This window comes from Girardinichthys multiradiatus, chromosome 18 (genome assembly GCF_021462225.1).
Source record: "Girardinichthys multiradiatus isolate DD_20200921_A chromosome 18, DD_fGirMul_XY1, whole genome shotgun sequence".
Taxonomy (NCBI): domain Eukaryota; kingdom Metazoa; phylum Chordata; class Actinopteri; order Cyprinodontiformes; family Goodeidae; genus Girardinichthys; species Girardinichthys multiradiatus.
In genome coordinates this window covers 40,570,293-40,593,365 of record NC_061810.1, presented here as the reverse complement: position 1 = coordinate 40,593,365, position 23,073 = coordinate 40,570,293, and the positions used below count along the sequence as shown (strand labels likewise).

The following is a 23,073-nucleotide window of genomic DNA, read 5'->3' as shown; positions in this document are numbered from 1 at the left end:
ATTTAGGGGTATAGGCTGTATACATATTCACACCACAGTTTTTTACCATTCTTTTTATAGCAAAATGTTTAAAAACCAAGCATTTTCCTTCTGCTTCAGACTTATGCATTGATTCGTGACGGTTTTACACAAAATCCCAACAACATACAAGAAAGTTGGTGGTTGTGAGACGACATAATGCAGAAAGGTTCCAGGGGTATGAATGGTTTGGCAAGGAACTGCAGCATTTATTCCAATTTACTGCAGACGAGCCAACAATAGCAGGTTAGCTGCCAACTAAAGCTTACCTGCATTATGCAAAAACACAAGGACATTATATGATTTACTTTCCATAATTAGTGCTGATGGCTTTCACACTCAGGACTTTAACAGTTTGTTTTACTTACACCCCATCATGCACCATAGAAATATTTCCATTTACAATCACTACATCATAACCTCAAACAACAAACTCCTAATGAGCTAAAGGCTTTACCCCATTCATTGATTGATCAGTTTCCTACATCGGTGTGAATTAATGACAGCCTGCCAACCATCACTAGGAGTTCCTTTGCATACAGAAGTTGATTTCAGGTGAGAAATGCAAATGTTCCTTTGACGAAGTTCTGATGCACACACCGGGCCAACAGCAATGATCTGGAGGAACGGAGTGGTCAGAGATAATAGATAATATCTCCAGCGCCATCATATTTCAGAGCACAGACTGAGCTTTTTTTTACCAGAACATTTATTGCATATTGCCTACAGTAGCCAAATGAAACCATTATATAACCCACTGGTCCGCTTTTAAGCAAGCGGAGATAGGAATGCATGGTCCGGATTTTGTTTAACTTTGCACAAAGCGCCCTCTGGTGGATGTAAAAAAAAGAAAAGAAAAATGTAAGGTCACATTTATTTTGATCAAGCATATTTATTATCTGTATTTTTAGATGGCTAAAGGGGTACTACTGAAATAGCTTAAAGTGTATTTACAGGTACAGAGAAGAAAACATCTGAGATGAGACTGAAAGGCAGGTTTCTTAGTGAAAGACTATTTGAGCCTCACTCCATGGAGGCTCAGTGGTGTTACAAGTTATTTCACCATTTACTTCCTTATCAGACATTCACTGTCCTTAATATGCTGCAAGTTCAAAAATCAGATGTGTGTAGTTGCATCACTTTTTCATCAGCAGAGATGAATTTGACACATTAGCTGTCAAAGCCATGCATAAAAAAAAAAAAAAAAGGCTGGCTACTCTGTCATCATGTCGGTGCCCTCTCCTCCTGTGGCATCTGTCAGGCTGAGCTCTTCCAGCATCTCCATCAGGGAGATACGCGGTGCTCCGTCATCATCGGTGTCGCTCTCTACAGGGATCTTTGAGGCATCTGATGTAGAAAGAAACAAGTGTGCTCATTAACTATCAGCATAAAATATAAATCCTAAAATTATTTTTTATTACAGAAAATTAAGCAGCTGTTAATAGCTTAGCTACAATCTGATAAAAGAAACATGAAAAGGTACTTTCCATTTATCCAGTTATTTGGAATTATTGTTGCAATTAACTCTGTTTAATCTCCTTGTTATCTTTCCTGAGAAAGTACCCCTGGTTCAGGACTTCTGTGTAAGGTTGCATCCGTTTTATAGGAGAGGTCATTGGTGGAGCTATATATGCCATTAACTATAAGCGCTTTGTTCTTCCTTCCTATAGAAATTACTGCTGGTTCAGTGCTTCAAACTTTAGCCATCTGTCTTCCTGATCTAGTTATTCTGCCATTAATTTGTTTTTCCCTTCTGCAGAAAATAGTTGGTTCATTGCTTCATAGTTTAGCTGTGTCTCTTTAAAAGCGACTGACTGGGCTTTTGGTGCTATTAACTTTGCGTACTCATTCCCATTAAAAGTACTACTGGCTCAACGCTTCTGCCGTTTTCTTTGTATTTCCTTCCTGTCTCTGAGCAGCTGAGGTGTTGCTGTAAAGTGCTGCTCATACTGAGCCTGGTACTACGGCAGGTTTATGCCTTTTAGAGAGGAAGCAGTTCCTTCTCACAGCCATCCTACGCTTGCTAATGATGCAGGATTTCCATTTAATAACTCAACGCATTCAGCTGGGCTACCTTAGATAGATTACCATGTAATGCTAATTGGCAAATGGTTCATTTTTAAACAGAATTTTATTAGAATGAAGATTGAATTGGACTGTATGCAATTATATCTGAAGCTGAATTCAATCTGAACCTAATTATATGTTATCGGTTCGTCTTATAGTGTCTTGGGATTTCATTTTTTGCGTGACTCGACCCTACATTAATAATCTGAACTGAATTGTGAAATCCATTGAGCTACAGATGAAAGTCTGCCAAAGCTGCTCACCTCTGTAGATGTTGACATTTTTCCTCAAAGCCTCATCTTCCTCCAGGTCCTCCAGGAAGTCCTGGTATTGTCTGAAGGTAGACAAAAAACAAGATGAGGGCAAATCCACTGGCCAACACATGACAAACATCAACAGGATATTCCTGATTACTGAACTATTCACAAATAAATCATAGTCACCCTGTCAGCTATCTAAAGTGTTTATATGAGGTAGGCAATTAATTGTAAAGATTATTGCCCTAAACGCCATAATCCTTCCAGTAAGCTAGGCTACTACAAACCATCCTGCTGCAAATCTCAAGTAAATGCACCAATTATAAAAAGATGCATATTGGAAAACTGCAGGACACAACTGAGAGAAAAAATATCCTAAAGTTTTATGTCATTATTCTGAATATTAAACATATGAAGAAAGCATCCAGCCGTGACCCCACCTTTCATCATCTGTGTCCATGCCTTCACGGTCTCTGGCCATCTCCTGCAGTTTCCAGTTCCTGCGCCTCGCCCTCCTGCTGCGGTCATAGCTCTTCTTGATCAGCACCTTTTAGAGTCCAAACGCAAAGCATACAAATCACAAACAATAACACGTCCTTTGAATATTTTAAGAATATAGTTTACAAATGTACAGGCAGTATTTTCTGCTGTCACTAGGGGGCAGTGTTTATAAAAAGGTCTTGCATGATGGTCTGGATTCTGGATTTTTATTCATTCATAAAACCTACCACATCAGGAAGATGGTGTGGGTTCATCTTGTTCAGGTACTCATCATTGATGTTGGAGTTTGCAAAGTCGTACCTGCAGAGGAAGCGAATGTTAGAGCATTCTGTAGGTGGACTGTACTGGAACTGAGGATGCGCTCACTCTTCTCAGTTCTACAAATGTGAATCAAACAAAAAACAAGACACGTTGACCCCAAACACTCACCCCATCACCAGGTCTCCTATGTTGAGCAGATGGCCCAGGAATGTGCGGCAGTGGTACTGCTGACTCGTATCCATCTCTGAGGTTTTCTGGACCCACACCTCAGCCAGGGTGTGCTGTAACAAAACACATGGAGAGGTTGTTCCATAAAACCCTTTCCAGTTTTTCTTCCGTTTTGACCAATCTAGCACCAAGTCCATGGTAGCTTCCACTCATAGCTGGACAAGAACCTGGATCATCTTTTTTATTATTTTTTTTATTTGACACTAGTGGCCTTTATTGAACAGTAGTTTGACAGGAGAGAGAATGGGAAGACATGTTGTGGGAATTGAACCCAGAACTGTGTCAAGGACTGTAGTCTGTGCACATGGTGCGTCTGCTCTACCAACTGAGCCACTCAGCGCCCTCGAGAACCATCCTAATAAAAGACTTCAAGTAACTGCACAATCCTAGTTTAAACGAAAGTGTGTAGACTGATTAGAATACCAGGACATATTTTGTACACCTTTTGTTGACAAGCTGTCTCCCTGAGCTGCGATCCTGCAGAAATTCAGTACAAAACAGAGGGAGGATTTAACATTTAATCAAACCGACGCTTTTGGTGATAATGTAGCTATAAGATAAATCTCAAGCTATTAAAAAACAATCATGTTCTTTGCAGATGCAGTTAAGGATTAGATCCAGCAATCTGGAACTGCATCAGTGGAAAGACCCCAACCCAAACAGGGAAAGAAAAATGCAGCACGAAGCTGGTGAAACATCAATGGTAGTGCAGTATTCAGAGAAAAGATGGGAACCTAACTCCAATCAAACAAAAAACCTACTCCTGAGCGGTTGTGTCATCTTGGCTCGAGTCCTGCATACAGGTTCAGTGATAATGTAATGGTCTGCTATTGATTTTACCTCCAAGAGGAGAGCAATGTTCCTCTGCAATGCAATCTGTTCTGCACCAACACACACACACACACACACACACACACACACACACACACACACACACACACACACACACACACACACACACACAGAGCCTCACCTTGTTGGACCTCATGCCAGCTCCAGCACCCAGTTTCTGGTCTCTGATGGCGTCGATGTCCATAACTATGAACTCCTCCAGCTGCCGGGGGCTACAGAGACTGTTGAAGGGGCTGCGCCAGTATGTGTTCCCATCCACTTCTGCAACTGGTATGATAGAAGGTCATTCTGGATTAATAACTCATTAATATTTTGACATTTCAACAACAACAAAAAACTCCTATACCTGCTCACGCTTCATACATTTCTTTTTCTGGAGCTCCTGAGGTCATAAACTCTGTTTAGAGTCTAATTTGAATAAACATCTGTTTATGCCTTTGAATAAATTGCACTGAATTCACTCATTCACACAAATAAGCTGTACAAGCAGAAGAACGTTAAAAGTTAATTACTGACTGACACAGAATCTGCTCAACAGGCCCAAGGCTGTTTCTGCAATTCATTCGGCTCAGAAACTTTCCCCCAAAGAAACACGCCGCTCTTTGAAGTGCAATTAAAAACACGTGTGCTGAGGCAGGATGTCAGAAGTGTGCTCACACAAATAGGTGCACCCAGCATCGAGGTACATCCTCGTGCCGCTTAGATTTGTCAGGAATTTAAATAAAAACATAAAAATAAATGGTTTAAACATGTCAGTGTGGAGAGTGCTAACAGTGGGTTGTTGCAGGACTTTTAACGGTGCTGTTAATGGAGGCAGAAGGGTCCATTAAGATGACTAAGATGAACAAGAGGTCAGCAACATGCTCAAGACAGATACTGTAGCCTATGGCAACTACAGCTGAAACTGAAGAACATAAATGGAGAAATTAGTGATAAAAAAAAATAAAAATAAAAATCACACTGGTGATTTTCACATGAAAATATAACTCATTATTCTGAGATTTAGACTGGTAGCGAATGGAAAAAAAATATACCTGTCAACACCAACTTAAAAAATAAACTCGACAGAACAATCACATAATATTTCAGATGTCCCGATCAGAATTGTTGCAGGTCAGTACCATTTGTCGGCTTTGACGTTTTTATCTAAGTTTGAACAACTAAATGAGACAAATATTGTCCATAAAAAGAAAAAAAAAGTGTTTTACAGGTTCCCCTGTTGAGGTATTAATACTGAATCCAACAGAAAATGATTGAATTAAAGGAGTAACCCCCTATTTATCTGATTTCTACTAGCAAAGCAACAGTAAATCAGGCAGGGATTGAAATCCATCCATTTTTATTTTTGCTGCTCACCAACAATACATCAACAATCAGCATGTTTCCTTATGTACTTGGTTTTATAAAACTCAAATGCATAAATGGGAATAATCTTGATAATATCCATCCTTGTCTGTTGGATTTAAACCTACAACCCCTATCAACCTACAGCACATGTTTCCTTTTAACATTAATGTTTGCTAGATGGACCTCAAAAAAATCCAGAAATTGGTGCCAGACTGTAATAGCCGGACCAGAGCAACTCTAATATTTACTAAACTCAAATTTAATCAGCGGCTACAGCAGAAAAAAGTAGAACTTTTGATTTTCTGTTAATTTAATGCACAGAAACAGTATTCAAACCGCCAATTATAGGTTGGAGCCAATTAAAAAAAAAAAAAAATTGGGTTACCTCAACCCCTGGTTGTCTGGTGCTTCAATAATCAAAGTAGTCAGAATAATCAAATGAAAGTTGACTCACATTTAATCCGAGACATCAGACGCCACAGCCTGCTTATTCCTTTCTACTCAATCAGATCAAAGGTTATTTAGGGAAAAGGTAATGAAGGCCAAATACTTGTCCGTGCTTCCCTACGGTAGGTGGTAACAATCCCATCGCACGATTAATTTACTGTCTCAGTGCCCAGAGGATTTGCTACATGGATGAATGAGAGATGGTGGAAGACAACTCTCTCAGATTTTAAACGTATAGCATTACAGAGGATGAATCACTAAAATACGCAAAAACCTGGTATGCGGGTCGCACAGTGTTATTCTACTAGAATACTTGCCAAGTAAAAGTATTTAACAGTTCTGGACGAGGTCCTGTTTCTGTTCAACAGCCTTCAGAGCTACATCAGCTCATCACAATGCAGAGCACCTAAATAAACCCATCTATGCAGAGCAATATTGTGCAGAACTGCACAGGTTAAAATGACCCACACTAGGGCTGCAAACCAATGATTATTTTGCAAATTTTTTAATCTATTGACTATTTTTCCGAATAATCTAATAATAATAATAAACAGATAGCTGAAGGTGCTTAAGATTTTTTTACAGAATTTGAACCAGGTTAAAATAAAACTGTGGTACTTGAGTAGTTCTGGACAGAGCATACTTACAGATGAAGATTTTTCATCTTAAAGACAAAAGGTATATATTTTTTGTACAGTTTTGGCCTACTTACTAATGAGTGGGTTGTTCTTTCAGCAAATAGCACGTTTTAGAGCCTGTATTCTCGATTATTTTAATAATCGATTAATCAGATCCACGGCGTCCCATAACCAACCCGCAGCTTTAAGTTTCCTTCTGTAAATGCTGTTCATAATTTTAAGCAACTGATCACCGCATAAAATAATCTCTCCTATTACAACATATAAACAGCACTAACTGTTTAAACCCCTTTATATGATTACAGGTTGTCCTGATCTTAACGCATTTAAGGTTCTGTCCAACTGCTCAGAATCAGAAATTAATCCCACATGCAGCCCAGATTCTACATCCAAGCACAGATCCAAACTGGTTTATCTTGAAATTCGTCTGGAAAATGACTGCACACTCATTTTTTCTCTCTGCCATTTGAACATTTGATAAATGACGTCCATTGTGAGATGGCAGCATCTTCGATCTTTTCATAAAGAATGATCCGGTGTTGTGCTAAATCAGATACTAAGAAGCTGGCTGCCACTTCAGGGTCATTTTACTGAGTTTAGAGAACTTTTAAGCACAAACTGTTGTGAATTAACCCAGCATAAGCTTAGTGTATGTAAAATAATCTTGCTTATTATTCCAGCATTTAGCACAAAGAAATATTTTTAATCCTGACTGACCAAAAACAGAACAAGTTTACCGTGATTTAAAAGGCAGACAGTGTGGGGATAAAATGATCGGTTCTTTTTTTCATTGTATGGAAATATAAGGTTTCAAGTGTATATTATTATTTTATGCATGTACATAATTATTGATGGTCACCTTGTTCATCAGGTTCATCATCTTTCAGCTCAAAGTTTAAGTTGATTTAAATCAATCATGGCAGTTAAGAGAAGAAATACCCACTCTGCAGGGTGCGGGGATCGATGAGATGGATGGTGCTGGTGACACGGACGCAGACACAGATCTGACCCATGTTCCCCAGGCTCTGCGCCAGCCGTGGTGGGAGGCATACCACGTTGTCCTGGCAACAACACAAGAGCAGACAAGCTGGGGTCAAAATGAGTCCATGAGGCTTAATTAAAAAAATATATATATGAAATATGTCAACTGAAAATGTCCATTCCTGCTTTAGTTTATAAATCTAGTCATGCTTTAAATTCCTGTTTTAATAAAGAATCCTGACCAGGTTTGTGTTTCTAGCAACATATGAGAATATTTTAACAATAATTTCTCACAAACTAATTAGAGATGTACTGAGAAAATACCTGATGACTAGAGTCAACTGAATTTCAGCCAGTCAAAAAATCTAAGTCTGTTTTTTGGTCTAATTGGTGGAAAGTACAACACTAATATAATAGTTGGCTGCACTGACAAGAAACCTCCTCATCGCTGCAGGAAGAACACTCAAAGTTTGCTATTAAGAAACACAAAGGCTGGAAGTAGCCATTTAAAAAGGAAGTTGTATTTTCTATAGAGCTACGGTGGCTGCCGGAACAGAGAGCGCAACTCTTTTATCAAGTAGACGATATTTTCCAGGTACCAAACGTAGCCTTCTGCTGTAGGGTGACTATTTTTATATGCCGAGGTGACCCGTGTTTGAGCTGGTGAAGAAGCAAATTGAGCCAGAACCGACTTCAGTACAAAGGTAACAAAGCAAAGCTGCTCCTTTTTGACCTCTACCTGCAATGGAAAATGCTGGATTTGAAAATGTTGCCAGCCTTTTGGAAATCTCAGTTAATAGAGTCGGCATTCTCTAGGAAATGTACACAGAGGTTAACAGCTGCTAATGCTAGCCAATACGTCCATTTCTTAATAAGACATTTCATATTAGCCGCAAAACTTTATTTCATTCCCACCACTTTCCTTTTAACCCTGCCATAACTCTCAGTAACACACCGGGTCTTTTCACAATAAAAGTGCACGTAAAACACGAAAGGATGGTATAAAAATGCAACGCTGCTTTTGTATCTAAACTCAACACATTGACCATTGCTAAAAACTCAGGGTTTTACTTGTTTGTAATGAAGACTGAATTAGTTGAGTTGGCTGTTTCAGACTGGATGTGACATTGCCTCTTCTCCTAATATACATTATTTATGTCCTTGCATGAAGGAAAGCCTAGAAAAAAATCCTTTTAAGGCTGTAAGCTTCAATTCTTTAAGAGAACTTGTTTTGTGGCTCAAATTTAGTCCCAGAAATTGGAAATAAAACACACAACTCTAATTGGTGGCCCTCCTAAACAAACAGAGATGCGACGACAGTTTATTCATTCATACATAAATCCAAATGAAAATGAAACAGCAAGCATTAAAGAAATAAAACTGTTGCATACCTTGCAGACAGGAACAATTTCTGCAGAGAAGGTGCTTTTATAGTTGTATGTGTTTGAATGGATGTCATGAGAGATGAGGCGCTGAGATGTTTTGCACCTTAAAGAAAGATTAGGGAAACTATTTACTTTATGTTCTACAGAGATGAATTTTACATATACATAAAACACTAAACTAGCATACTTGCATAAAGACGTTGTCGACGTATAGAATAAAAAAAGTAAACAAGCAATAATGCCAGATATTACTTTTTAACCAATTTTACATTTTTTTTTTGATACCCTTTGTACTTTATTTGGCGTCATCTTATAAACAAGTTTGCAGAATTATTACTGGCTGTACTATCATAACTTTGAACGTCCTTCTGAGCACAGACTGAAGCAGCGCTCACCTGCAGGGCACGGTGCACTGCAAGAAGTCCACCATCTTCTGAGCATGCTGCTTGGAGCCGTAGTAGAAATCAATGCCGTCTACGAGAGAACACCAACACCATCAGACACACTGCACCAGCGAATTAATCACAGGTGCTTCAAAGGTCATCACTGCTGCAGGACATGTATGCATGCAAACACACACACACACACACGCACGCACGCACACAAAAGCTGATGAGCGAGGAAAATATGGCAGCCAGATGTTTTAACCTCCATAAAGCTTTCAAGTCCTGCTGTGATACAAAGATGATTTAAATTACACTTTTGAGCCAAATTCCACTTCAGCATCCTGTCCAAGAGTGCAGAAAGCTGCTGCTGAGCTGTCGCAGCGTGTGCGTGTGTGAAGTAGCTCTTGGCATATCTAAAAAAAGGGGGTAAGGAGTAAGAATCTGGTTTGAAATGCCTGCTCTGATTACAGCGCACTGATTAGATGCACGAGGGCCACCATGAGGCCCTCCTGAGACCAGCTGTATGAAGCGATTGGCGCCAGCGATACACATGCATGGCTTACAATCTGGTACAGGAAGAGGTAATTAACACATGATGTATCATTACGCGGCGCTCTAGCCCACAGGCAAGTTTCCTACTTTTTCAGTCCAAGATCTTGATGAAAACATTCCTTAAAGACAATCTTAAACATTATGAGGAAAAACTCACCATGGATTTCTTTAATGTTTAAGGCATTTTGATGGAGTTTATGCTTCAGGATCAGCTGCTCTAAATAGTAGAACGTCTTTTTATGAACAGTCTGAAAGAAAAGACAAATCCGTATGAAAGCAATCAGACAATGGACCTGAAAATCATTTATAGCTTGTAAACCTCACAGATTATACATCAAGCAAAAATAGCTCTTTTAACAGTTTCTTTTTGTCTGTGAACACCAGGCTGCCACTCAGGTTACTACTTAATAAGCTAATTAATCCCTTTTTTTTTTTAACATATTCAGGCATCTGACATCTAGGTGGCTTTTAATATTTCTTGTCCACAAATCAAGAGAAAACACAAGATGTTGGCTTCAGAAACTGCTGTGTTCTAATTTTATGGAGATCAGAACCAACTAAATTTAGATCAATGACACTATTGAGGTTTGGTTTGTTTTCCCCTATGCGATTTGTTTGTGTAGACATATATATATATATATATATATCTAAAAAGGGGTTTAAACAGTTAGTGCTAGTTTTTGCCATGAATTTGATCTGACCTTGGTGTGAAGCAGCTACCGGGTGTTCGCTGCAAGCTTGGGGCAAACGTCTTCCAGCAGCCGGGTTTGCGTTGCACTCTTGGATGCGGTAAAGAAGCTAATAAACAATGGCACAAAGCATGGTCTGTCTTCCTTGGAACTGCTCACACCAGAAGAGCGTTGACAGGCGCATGTGTGTTTTTCCACTGGCTTTGGCACTTGAACGGCGGGTCACGTTTGTGCAGAAAGTACCGGGAGGGGCTACTGTGTCACTGAAAGACCCCTTGCTCCCCGAGTGGAGGAACCTGGTTTTGTTCGAGCCCAATAAGGATGGTCTTTTGGACCAATTCCGCATGCTTCAAGCTGCCGCGTCTGACTTTTGAACAGGCGCGACGGACAGCTATGTAGGTCAGCGATATTCTGGTCTGCACTCCAAGCCAGCTGGTGGCAGTAATGCACCACACTGTTGTACGCCACCCTCCAGAAAACGACAAAGAAGAAGCTATGCGGGTCCTTCAACGCAGGTTGCTAAGTTACGAGCTTGGGAGCTGACGCTTGCTGACAGTACAATGACTTGGTGGTGCACAGATGAGTAAAAGATGGCTTCATCAGAAATACGTAAAGTGGATGATGAAAATCACACAAAGATGAATTGACAGGCATACGGTCTCTTACAGCACAACAGCGAGCATACAAGTGTTCACTGTGAGTACGGTGGATTTTAGGGAAAACACTAAAAGCCTTTCACTGACTGGGAAATGATCAGAGAGTGCATGGAAGCTGTGGTTTGTGATGTTTGGGTGAGGGAGGAAGTGGACCTCCTGCTATTTTAATTGGGTACCCCTGACCTAGAACCTCAAGGTGATGATGTTGATGTGCTGGACATCAACTTCGAAGGTCACGGTCTTTCTGAGGATGATGACTTTTCAGCAGGTCAGTGTACGGCTGCTGCTGCCTCCTCTCTGCTAGGTCAGGACACTTCGTTCCTTTCCCTTTGCCTGCGTGCAGCTGAAAAGTTGAAAGTTGAGTGGCCCACTCCTCCTGCTCAGAAGGTGTTGCCGCTCACTGGGATTTATCTTTCTACGGCGCCGACCACAGTTTAAAAACGCCTTCCAAGTTCCCCAATCTTGCACCCAAGTAGACAGGAACAAACCGATGTCCAGGCATGCTACACACCAAAAGAAACTTAAATCCTAATCTCAAGTAGCCATCTGTGTTCACCAACTGGAAAAACTTAGTTTTAGGAGCAGGGAGTTTGTTTAAAATCTTAAAATACGTTAAATGCTGCTAAGCTATCCTGTTTCTCGCGCCTGCCTATAACCAAAAACTGGTCCATCAATACTAATGACTTAATTAAAACAGTGAAAGTTTAAATGTTAAATAAATGATCACATTTAGATATTTATGCTAGTGTAGAGTATGCTTTCAAAAAAATCTGTTTTCTAAAATCAGACTATTGTGCCACATTAGGCTTTAACCGTAAAAATGCATGTAAGCTGGAGATAAAATATTATTTACAGATTAGCAGACACAAACCTTCTGCCTCACTTGAACCACTGCCTTCCAGAAGTCCTTGGCCTCCACACGATGGCAGTCGTCGCACATCTGGTACTGGACGACAAACTCGACCACAAACACCTGCTGCAGGATAGCCCCATTCATCACCTGGAGCAACAAAAACCAGAAATAAGTCTCGCCGTTTAACCCACACACATAAGCAACACACATTGGCAACATTTATGTTGCTGAAAACCACTTGTTAACCAAGCCGTTTGAAAATGAATCTATTGATTATTTTAGGATTTGGTATAAATGGAGCAAACAAAAAGGCCCTCCATCAGAAACAGAAGAGCTGGCACTGAGAGGTCCAGCAGCTCAGGTTCTCACTAAAAGGTCAAGAGGATGAGATAACAACTACTTGTAAAACCCGTTTCACTCAGACAGATCTGTTGATCTGCCATATAATCGCTAACTAATGTATCAAGTAGATGTGTGCATACTTATTTAATGTATACTTCTAATTAAAAGCCATGGTTTTCCAACACTAACATAAATAAATGATCCACTTACGCTTTACTGCTAATTACTCTCTAAAAGAAACAGGTATAATGTTGGAACTATAAAAAAATGAGAACCTCAATCCCAAATCAGATTTCATCTCTTAAAATGTCACAATTCTTCGGACCTCTTACCTCTTTCTGGATGGTCAGTTTCATCTTAATCCTCTTGGAGTGGGGCTCTGTCCACAGGAAGCCAGCATCAATAAGACGAACCTGGAAAAGTACCGACACCAAAATTAACATTGGCCCAACAAATCCAGCAGTACAGGCAATCCAAGTCAAAAACACCTCTGGTACTTTTCCACATTTCATTTAAAAATTACAAACAAATTAGTTAACTTCTGAAAGCCATGTGCCTACATTTTATTTATAGGCACCAGAGTAAAGTGGACAAAATACAAATCCACATGCTTAAAGGGTGCAGTTTTAATACTTGGATCTGTCTACAAAGTATTCACTCTGGGAGGCTGAATACAAATGCAGATTTTGTTTTTATTTGTACAAACTTTTGAGCAGTTGTGGTAGTTTAGATTTCACGACATATCAGCATCCATGGCTTCAATAATATTAGTAGCAGCTATTTACAATAGCAAGAGCATGGTACAATACACAACATTAATGGTGTAAATGCAACAAATAAGATGCCTTAAATACTAAATAGTAATAAAATATGAAAAATAAATCCAGAATCTAATGTGGTGGTGCCCTGAAAACATTTTTAAGACTACCTTCACAATAAATGAATCCCTAGTCTCATTTCAAGCAAAACAACAAACTAAAATATGTTACATTGAAAGGTTCACAATGCAAACATTCAGCTTATTACTATTATAAAACCAATAAACCACACTGTGGAAACTATTTGATCATGTTCCTTCCTCTTCACAATTATGCACCACCTTGTTTTGATCCATCACACAAAAAGAGTAAATGTGTCAGATTATAAGTGCTAGATTCAACTCTTTTGAAAGCATAAAGCCAGTCTCCTGCTAAAAGCAGTATTGTATAGAAGTTACTTAAATCTTAAATAAATTAACACCACATGCTTCAAACTGACGCAGTGATTTTTATGCTCTTTACATCTTTTTGGTTGTAGGGAAATATGATTTTTCTTAAATTGCAATATAAATTCCACCTTACTTTGGTCATTGAGCTCTTAAGTTTTTTTAGGCAAAGGGCCAGAAGCTCCCTGGACTCCAGAGCACAGTGCATCCAGGTGGCAGGAGGCTGCAGGTACCTGCATTAACGAAAACAAGCAGTATTTCTAACAGGACGTTTCTAAATCGTCAGAAAAACAATGATAGCTGCTTTGAGGTATGGAACAAATGTGCCAAACGAACCGTTCACACTGCTTGCAGAAGTGCACCGTGACTTGCTTTGGGATTCCCTCTGAGATGTCGACCTCAGTGCGCAGGCAGGCCACACACATGTTGGCGGGGTTTGGAGGAACGGGGACACCACAGGTACAGCACAGGCTGTGGAGGAGAAAACAGAACGCTGTTCAAACTGGAAAAGAACGAGGGATGTCTGGATTCACTCCTCCTGAGAAAACACACCAAGCCATGAGTTTCAAACTTTAAAGTAAAAAAAAAATAATAATACTAACTTGGGCAAAAAAACAGGCTGAACTAATTTGACCATTTGGGCTTTTTTAAGGCAACGCTGCAGTGGAGTTTTCACAACAACCACCAGACGTGTTCAGGACAGGATTAATGTGAAAACAGAACCATCCAGAATCCTTGGGTGGACAGCTGCCTAACAACAAGTTCAGGAAACTAATCTGCTTCATGTGTAGATGCAAAACCTAAAGGGTTTTCTCAACAATAAGAACAGGTTTTAAATCACAATTACAGTATTTAGTCAAGTTTAACAGAGTAATGATTTGATGTGCACCAAGGTCTGCTTTTGAGTAAAAGCTGCGCTGTGTGTGTGTGTGTGTGTATGTGTGTATATATATATATATATATATGTGTGTGCATGTGGTCCTGTTTAGCATGGTTATTAAAAGAATACTTTTGTTGTAACGATTCAGAAAATCCTATGAATTGACTAATTACACTTGGCCCTCTTCACCAGCTGGTGGCGATAATGCACCAAAGAGTCGTTTGCCAACCGCCAATATACAGAAGAAGAAGAATCAGCTCCCCTTGCCAGTGATTTGTGCCTAAACAGACAGAAGCCGCACTGGACTAAACAAAAACAGCATGACGACCGAAGTAGGAAACAGCATCGTAAAACCATTTGGCTCTGCAAGCTGCTCTTAAAATCCTAGCTGCTGCATGACTTCTCGGCAGAGTGAGGCGCATTTACACGTTTTTTCACCGTAGCAACCTGGCCAGTCAGGCACTCAAGTAGAAACAAAAGTTCCCGGAACTCCCACGGCATAAACTAATAATTGATGTAGCAACACATTGGAACAGTGCGTTTAGCACGCTGGAGAGATTTTTAGAGCAGCAACTAGCTGCACTACCTGCCCCTGACGTTTGGAGGCAGGGAAAAGATCTGTGAACTGACGGAGGTAGACGTAACAGCAGCAGAAGATGCTGCACAGGCTCTGAAGCCACTAACGAAAGCCACCTTTATGATGTCTCAGGAAGGCACCCCAACTCTGTCTCTCATTGAACCACTGAGGACAAGACTTCTGCAGGAGATGCGACCAGCCCCAGATGACTCTGTGATGGTGAAGGAGATGAACAGGATCTCCAGAAAAGATATTTAATGTTCCACATCATCCTGACATTGTAAGGCCTGTTTTATTCACATTGTTTTAGCTTTTCTTTTTACTATGCACTCTTATCTGTTCTATAAAAAATGATCATAAATAAGATTTATTGTAATGTTATTTTATTTTTATTTGAAGGTCATAAGCCTGAAGGACAAACTCTCGATAGCTTCAGCTCTAGACCCAAGCTTCAGCGCTCTGCCTTTTTTATCTGATGAGCATGAGTAAATCCTCTGCCCATTTTTATTATTCTGCTTCCATAACAACCCCCACAAAGGATTTGAAATTAAATGTATAACCATTAAATGATAAAGCTATTCTTTATTAACGTGATCCATTTACTTAAAAAATGTTAACGTATACAATGTTAAAGAACACCCATCGTAAAGTATACGATGGGTGTTCATATGAATAGGAATAAATAAATAAATCTGAAAATTATGAGCGGGTACTGCAGTGAATTATTTGTCTACTTCTAGTTATTACTAAATCAATATCGAATTGAATCGAATTGTGTCCCAAAGAATCAAAATCAAATTAAATTGTCAGGTTCTTAACAATACCCAGCCCTAATGTTGCCCCAATTAAATAGCAGAAGTCGACATCTGCATCAACCTGCTGTGCTGCCACGTTAGGATTATTCTTGGATTGCAGTCGGGACCGTTTGGACCGCACTTTGGACACGACTGGTCTTAAAAGCTTGGATGGCTCCTAATTTTTATATTTTATTTTAATGAAAATAAGACGGGTTATGTCACTTAATTGGGTGTCTCTGGTGGCTCTTTACCTGTGGACATGGGCCCTCTAGAACAGTATGAAAGCCCACTGTAACTAATCTGGGTTTTAAAAATGGAACGTGGTTTTAAGTTGGACAGTCAAGTCACAGCAGTGGTGAAATCACGCACCTTTCAGCTGAGGCAACTGGCCCAAATTAAACGCCCCTCTCTCAAAAGAAGATTTTAAAATGGTAACCTATGCTTTAGAGGAGGAGAGGTGACCAGAAATGGGATTTTTTTGGGCTCCCAGAAAACAAAAGTTCCTACTGGGAAAATCAGAGCTGGCAGAGTTTCATATCCAATATGGCTGAGTGCATACAGAATGTAATGAAAGTTGCCAGTAATAGCGGTTTTGAAATTTTGTACCTCATTAAACCAGTGACATAAATAGAGATTACAGCATTTATTTGGGCCAAAATTCCTTTAGTGTTGAGAGAAATATACTGTTATTGGCTCATGCTGCTAATAGTAGTTTGAACCAAAACAAATAGCAAATCCTGACTTGCAGCTAGAATGCTCTCAGCTCAGGTGATGTTGTTTCCTGCTCCAAGCTCCAAGATAAGTCTAATTCAGCTTTAATTGCAGTGACAGTGGCAACCCCAACAGCTGGTATTGTATTGAGTTTAGTTGCAGATGCAGACTAATCCCTCCAGTAAAGTTGTGCAACAAGCCTTACAATAAATTCATTTTTCACTGCATGAAATGCTACAAAAACTACAAGCTTCAATTTGAATACATTTCTTCAGCTGGAAAAATCCCATGTTAGGAAATACTTGTACAATTATTACAAACCCTGCTTTTAATGCCTTGTAAATACCCTTCTTTTCCTATAGGACAGCATTTTAACTACTTCTATGACATTTCACAAGGTAAGATCCTACAAAAACCCTCAACAACGGTCCTGGGTCCACTGTTATGCTCTCTTCAGCTTACCCCACAGATTCTGAATAAAGCACATAGTTCTAGTTAATATCCCTAAGGAGTTTAGCAAGCCATCATGTCTGTGCTTGTAATAGTAAGATAAAATAGGCTTTTTCCTGGCATGCCTTCCAAACGACTGCTTGGCATATACCATTGGATGCACATGGTCCATATCAGAAGTGTGTGTCATCTTATTAAACTAGTTGAAACAAAGCTACACAGCAACAAGAGTCACTACACACACACACCATCTAGAAGAAAATGATGCAGGACAAATTGAGATGACAAATGTTTACTAAAGCTTTAAAGATGTTTTTGTAGCTCGACAGGCAACAGTTTTGTTCATCCATGTATTTGTTGTGTTCTCTACTCCTTGAACACTCACCTCAATCGATCCCTGAGGGACTTCTCACCACACGAAAAGCAAACCTCATCACCAGGGACAAATTCCCAAAATATCAACAGACTTTTCAGGAGAACCCACTGGTCTCTTTCTGCAGCTAGAATATTTTCCAGGAAAACATGACCTCTCATGTATTTTCTGCTTCTATTTACTTCAAGGAAGAGATGAAATAGTGTCAGCTTTAACTGACAAGCAAAAGTACTGATCCTTTTTAGATGAAGTCCTATATGTATATAATCAACAATGAAAGTCAGTACTCAAGTACACATTGCTAAAATGTCTCCACACTAAGTACACTGCCAGCACTTAAACAACCATCTCACATAATTTTCTTATGGAATGAGAAAGTTCCTGCTGCATTGCTTAGTGTAAAATAACTTGCTGCCTGCAGCTGGATCCAGGCAGCGTCAATCAGGCAATAAATGGAGTTAGTGAAACAGTGGTCACAGGGTAAAACTATTGATTTCCTACAGAAACAGATTTATAAACTACTTTGGCAACTAGGGTTGGCCATTGTTTTAATTTGAACGATTCCGGTTCGCATTCCTCGTTTCAATTCCTAGCCATTCTCGATTCAGATTCTTTTCAGAGTCAGGGTTTATAAAAGTTTAGGTGGTTTAAACAAGCTAGCTAACCATAGTTCTTTCTGGATGAAATACCTTGAACTTCTCTGTGAATTTTTATTTTTTTAAACTTTCTACTTTTTTTTAACTTAACTATAAATTTCAGGTAATTTTTCTATGAAAAAATACATGGGCTAATGTTAGCTGGGTGTTTGCGTTTGAGTTAACCCACCGTTTTAGGTTGAGTATAAATTGTTAGCTGTCTTAGTGTTCTTATAATACGAATTTAACTATTATACTTACGTGATTCGGACTGCAGTGTGGGGCAAATGGTGTGTTACATTTGTACTCGGAAGGCGGTATTTCTGACCTCAAAGTAGGAAATTTCAACTGGAATGCCCCCGAAAGCTCGAATTATAAGTTGGAGAGTCAGGGTAACACGACCATACCCGACTTCCACATTCAAGATGGATACTACTTGCATCAATAGTAGTAAAACTTTCTTACTTTGACTGTTTTTAGCAGTTCTTCATTATTTATGCAACATTTAGTCAGTTGTACACGTACTACTTTTTAGTGTTTATAAAAAGAGATGTCTCAGCACAGTTTATATGCCCGAAATACCGCATAGAACAGTGTTATTGTCGTAAGACTGCCTTTACAGTTGCTAGCAATACGAACAAAAGCAAGCAGGAAACTGGAACGCTAGAACTCTGAGATTGTGTAAACTCCCACTTCCCAGTTACGACTTCTGAGGTTGATGGAAGATGGCATAAGCTGAGTGTTTGAGACGGAGGAAGAGGCAGCGGAAGAAGGCCAGCACAGCACACCAAGGATACAGGGGTTGGACAATGAAACTGAAACACCTGGTTTTAGACCACAATAATTTTTTAGTATGGTGTAGGGCCTCCTTTTGTGGCCAATACAGCGTCAATTCGTCTGGGGAATGACATATACAAGTCCTGCACAGTGGTCAGAGGGATTTTAAGCCATTCTTCTTGCAGGATAGTGGCCAGGTTACTACGTGATACTGGTGGAAGAAAACGTTTCCTGACTCACTCCTCCAAAACACCCCAAAGTGGCTCAATAATATTTAGATCTGGTGACTGTGCAGGCCATGGGAGATGTTCAACTTCACTTTCATGTTCATCAAACCAATCTTTCACCAGTCTTGCTGTGTGTATTGGTGCATTGTCATCCTGATACATGGCACCATCTTCAGGATATAATCTTTGAACCATTGGATGCACATGGTCCTCAAGAATGGTTTGGTAGTCCTTGGCAGTGACGCACCCATCTAGCACAAGTATTGGGCCAAGGGAATGCCATGATATGGCAGCCCAAACCATCACTGATCCACCACCATGCTTCACTCTGGGCATGCAACAGTCTGGGTGGTACGCTTCTTTGGGGCTTCTCCACACCGTAACTCTCCCGGATGTGGGGAAAACAGTAAAGGTGGACTCATCAGAGAACAATACATGTTTCACATTGTCCACAGCCCAAGATTTGCGCTCCTTGCACCATTGAAACCGACGTTTGGCATTGGCATGAGTGACCAAAGGTTTGGCTATAGCTGCCCGGCCGTGTATATTGACCCTGTGGAGCTCCCGACGGACAGTTCTGGTGGAAACAGGAGAGTTGAGGTGCACATATAATTCTGCCATGATTTGGGCCGCCGTGGTTTTAGGTTTTTTGGATACAATCCAGGTTAGCACCTGAACATCCCTTTCAGACAGCTTCCTCTTGCGTCCAGTTAATCCTGTTGGATGTGGTTCATCCTTCTTGGTGGTATGCTGACATTACCCTGGATACCGTGGCTCTTGATACATCACAAAGACTTGCTGTCTTGGTCACAGATGCGCCAGCAAGACGTGCACCAACAATTTGTCCTCTTTTGAACTCTGGTATGTCACCCATAATGTTGTGTGCATTTCAATATTTTGAGCAAAACTGTGTTCTTACCCTGCTAATTGAACCTTCACACTCTGCTCTTACTGGTGCAATGTGCAATCAATGAAGACTGGCTACCAGGCTGGTCCAATTTAGCCATGAAACCTCCCACACTAAAATGACAGGTATTTCAGTTTCATTGTTCAACCCCTGTAGTTTTTAATGGGAGTCTTGGTGTCCCCGAGATGCCACTCTCTGTTGCAGTTCTTTAACAGTGGGATTTAGAGACTGTTTTACCCCTCTTACCATGAAATAGGTCAAGAAGCGCTTTTGCAGGAAGTCATCAATTACCAATTGGAAATTCATAGAAACTCTAGTCAACATTAGAAGTATGAATAAAAATGTGTCTGTTACATTTATACCAAAGGGATTGTTAGGGTGCATTTTACTAAAGTGTCAGATTATGCTACTGCAATGAACGAATCATTTATTTTACTAGGCGTGCCAAAAATGGTTCCACGACAGCTTGTCTACAAGCACCCCTGTAGCGCAAACAACATTTAAAAAACTGGAAACTCGAACATTTGTTTTACTCACATATTCCCCTGACTGCTGGCAGCTGGAGCTTGAATGTACTCCATCCCTCAGGTAGACAGATCACAGCAAAAGTTCCTGGTCTCTGCTGACAGAAACATGAGAGATGCATTTAACCAACCAAAAGTAAGCTTTGCTAGTGACGTGAAAGCTAGCATTTACATTTAACACACTACCTTAGCTCACACCAGTATTATTAACTGTTATCCACAAGAAAGTACCATCGAAAAGATAAAGTTTGCATTGCAGGGACTAAACATGATACCGGTTACGTAAAAGAAGCTAAACTCGCCGATGCTCTGGATTTTAACAGCACACGGTTAGTATTGACGGCTAACATGCTAGGTTCCCGAGTAATTCTGAAAGAAAACAACACAGGAATAAACTGAAACGGACAGGAAAACGTTTGGTCTACTAGCAGCTGGTATAGCCGAGGGCTGACATACAACTAAAAACAACTGGATTAACAATAAATCCCTAACATACCCTCAGACAGAGCCCTCCACGTTTTTACAACCGAGAACCGAAGAGGGAGGCGTCACAAAGGACCCCGAGAAAAGCTTCCCTCGTTTTGCCTGAAAGAAAAAAAGGGCATTTTTCACTCAAAGTAAATCTATGATTAAACTTGCAATATGTTACAATTATGAAATATAACGTCATTAAAATCATTTTAAAAAGACTGTTTGCTTTTTATTTAAACAGCAGAAAATGAAATAAGTAAAATAATACACTCATATATTGCAATGAAATTATGTTTGCCCTGCAAAGCATAGAAAGCGATATAAATTATAATTGGGAACTTGATGCTTGCATGCTAACATTTATCTTATTTACTCAATTCTTCGCTATGATTTAAAAAAGAAAATGCATAAAAAGGTGAACGGATCGGTGTTATTATACTGAACCGACTTTAACATAGTTTTAGCTAGAATAACATCTCAGCGTGTCAACACATTGCCACAGAGCACGTTGAATGTTCTGTGCAGGTCTCCGGGAAATTATTTTGTCAGTTGTCATAATGAAACCCATGCGGACCGTCTAACGATCCAACGGTACAATGCACCTGTCATGAGCACTTGTTTAGACGCTTTCAGGTGCGGTCGGACATTTTCAGTAGTTAGAACTTTTGTTCGTCCAGTTTGTTGGTTACGTGTGAATATTTGTACATTCTTGATGGGGCTTAAAGGTAATTCAGTACAGTAGGCATTTGCAAAATAATAACAATATGATATATTTAATAATGTGTTTTGGGATCAGTCTACTTGTCATTTGTTGACTTCTGTGCTACAACCATACAAGTGTATTAATGTTTGTGTGTTTAGTTCATATACGGCTGTTTTTGTTTCGTGTTGTCATATATATTCCACCTACCTATATTGTAAATATGAGTTTAGTTTACTTTGTGTCACAATCTTAATTTCAGGATGAATGTTTCTGTGTCTTCTTTCACATTTATTGGTGGACATTTTAATTGTGTTGCTTTTTATTGTCTCTTTTAATTTCAGATGTTTTTTGTGAATACTCTAAAGCATTTCGTGTATCACTGCTTTATTTTTACATTTCCCCTTTTGTAGTTAGTTTTTTGGCAGATTTCAATACCCTTGTCATTGCACAGATCGTACAAAATTAAATCAAAAATTTTTTAACATTTAATTAGAAAAACATGTTAACCTTTTTGACTTTTTAAATTTATTGAGAAACACTTGTATCCCTTTTTTATTTTATTTTTATTTTATGTTGATCCAAATGGTACAAAATGTGGCCAGGTTGTGTAGATTGAGATATACTGACATTCCGTCAGCATTTCATGTTTTGTTTTTCACTAGGTAAAAATATTTTTTCATGCACTTTCTTTTATATATCATGAAGAAACAAAATCTAGTTTCTGATTACTTTTTTAATAACTTTAAGAAAGAAAAAATGAATAAAAACAAATCTGGCTGCCAATTTCTGACCTCCCACCTCTCAAAAATAAATTCCAATTTGCGTGTGAGATAGGAAATTAAATTAAAGAAAGCGAGACTGAGAGTCACAGGAAGACTTTAAAACTGCCATACAAATGCTTAAAAATTAAGGAAATTCATGAATATAAATGAATTAAAACAGAAAAAACCATAGGAAAAGAAAATAATTATTTTAAAGAAAATCCACTTTGTGTGTTAAGCACTGAATGGGTTAAAATTTCAGAAAATGTATTAATATTTCTTTTGTATTGTGAAGACTACTACTAATAAAAATACATTTTATTCTAAAGGCACATTTCAGGGTCCCCTTACAAAATAAAAGAAACGGTAAGCCTACAATTTAAAGTAGAAGATAAAAATAGAAAATTAAAGTAACTTAATAGGACCATGGTGATCAAAACTGACGACTAAAGTTAATAATGAAAGGATAAATTGCCATGGCACTCTTTAAAATATATTTTTTGTTTTCAGGGGACGCATATCGAGCACGAAATGAAGCCCACCCCCCAATCCCACCCCACACCCCCGCGCCAAAAGGACCGTTTACTTACGTGGTAATATTATAAAAACAGGCAAC

At 39.3% G+C, this 23,073-nt stretch overlaps 1 protein-coding gene across 4 annotated transcripts; it reads right to left on the bottom strand.

Moving 5' to 3' along the window:
• Window positions 1-890: 890 nt before the first annotated feature.
• nmd3 (NMD3 ribosome export adaptor) lies at window positions 891-21,098 on the bottom strand. Of its 4 annotated transcripts, none has more exons than XM_047391198.1 (16): window positions 21,019-21,098; window positions 20,536-20,620; window positions 14,001-14,135; window positions 13,801-13,897; window positions 12,793-12,873; window positions 12,137-12,265; window positions 10,078-10,168; window positions 9,378-9,456; window positions 8,989-9,085; window positions 7,560-7,677; window positions 4,306-4,451; window positions 3,273-3,385; window positions 3,071-3,143; window positions 2,783-2,889; window positions 2,349-2,419; window positions 891-1,365 (listed from the first exon to the last, which is right to left on the bottom strand). In XM_047391198.1, the coding sequence occupies exons 2-16, from the start codon at window positions 20,577-20,579 to the stop codon at window positions 1,232-1,234; spliced, it is 1,515 nt and encodes a 504-aa protein (XP_047247154.1). In that variant the 5' UTR covers window positions 20,580-20,620; window positions 21,019-21,098; the 3' UTR covers window positions 891-1,231. The 4 variants fall into 4 exon arrangements, with proteins under 4 accessions (XP_047247154.1, XP_047247155.1, XP_047247156.1 ...); XM_047391199.1 differs by having other exon boundaries at window positions 20,536-20,617; window positions 21,019-21,094; XM_047391200.1 differs by lacking the exon at window positions 21,019-21,098 and adding an exon at window positions 20,709-21,006.
• Between the last annotated feature and the right edge of the window lie 1,975 nt (window positions 21,099-23,073).

Coding starts and splice junctions, on each gene's coding strand:
- nmd3 (XM_047391198.1), bottom strand. CDS start 20,579: ATGGAGTACATTCAAGCTCCAGCTGCCAGCAGTCAGGGGAATAT. Junction 14,136..20,535: donor GCCAGCAGTCAGGGGAATAT/GTGAGTAAAACA, acceptor TCTCCTCCACAG/CCTGTGCTGTACCTGTGGTG. Junction 3,144..3,272: donor ATAGGAGACCTGGTGATGGG/GTGAGTGTTTGG, acceptor CTTCCTCTGCAG/GTACGACTTTGCAAACTCCA.